This window comes from Cariama cristata, unplaced genomic scaffold (genome assembly GCF_000690535.1).
Source record: "Cariama cristata isolate BGI_N322 unplaced genomic scaffold, ASM69053v1 scaffold7552, whole genome shotgun sequence".
NCBI lineage: Eukaryota > Metazoa > Chordata > Aves > Cariamiformes > Cariamidae > Cariama > Cariama cristata.
Window position 1 is genome coordinate 55,149 of NW_009605418.1, and position 440 is coordinate 55,588.

At 61.1% G+C, this 440-nt stretch overlaps 1 protein-coding gene across 1 annotated transcript in view; it reads left to right on the top strand.

Moving 5' to 3' along the window:
- LTBP2 (latent transforming growth factor beta binding protein 2) overlaps positions 1-440 on the top strand; it is a gene marked incomplete at both ends in the record, with an annotated part of 60,924 nt that overhangs the window by 47,787 nt on the left and 12,697 nt on the right. The window contains one exon of the mRNA XM_009695939.1: positions 65-157. Coding sequence (XP_009694241.1) covers positions 65-157 — 93 coding nt within the window. The remainder of the gene's footprint in view (positions 1-64; positions 158-440) is intronic.

Here is a 440-nt window from a genome sequence, read left to right on the forward strand (position 1 = left end):
ATGCGGGGACACTTCTGCTTGGGAGCAGGGGCTGGACTTCACCTCTCTTCTTCTTCCTCAGCAGAGGAAGAGGAGTCTTGGCGTGGTCCTCCCCAGCCTGGCCCCACCACCACCTGGGATGCTGCTGTGCCAACACAGATGCCAGTGCAGGGCTCAGGTGTGTGTCCACCGGTCTCTCCGGAATTTCCCTCCTCTCTCTGCCTGGCGCTACAGGGATGTTATGCCCTAAGCTCTGCCCGGGGGGCTGTCTCCCTTCCCCAGCCTGGTTGACTTCCCACATGCCCCCCTTGACTTCCCAAAGAAAAGTCCCTGCCCTACCACCCTGAGGTATTGTCCCAGCCTGGTCCCGGCTGCTGCCTGCCAGGGAAAGCCAGCCAGCCGTCGGGAGGCACGAGAGCGATCCTGTACAGGGAGCAAAGTGTTGGGCTTTCTTGGTCTTT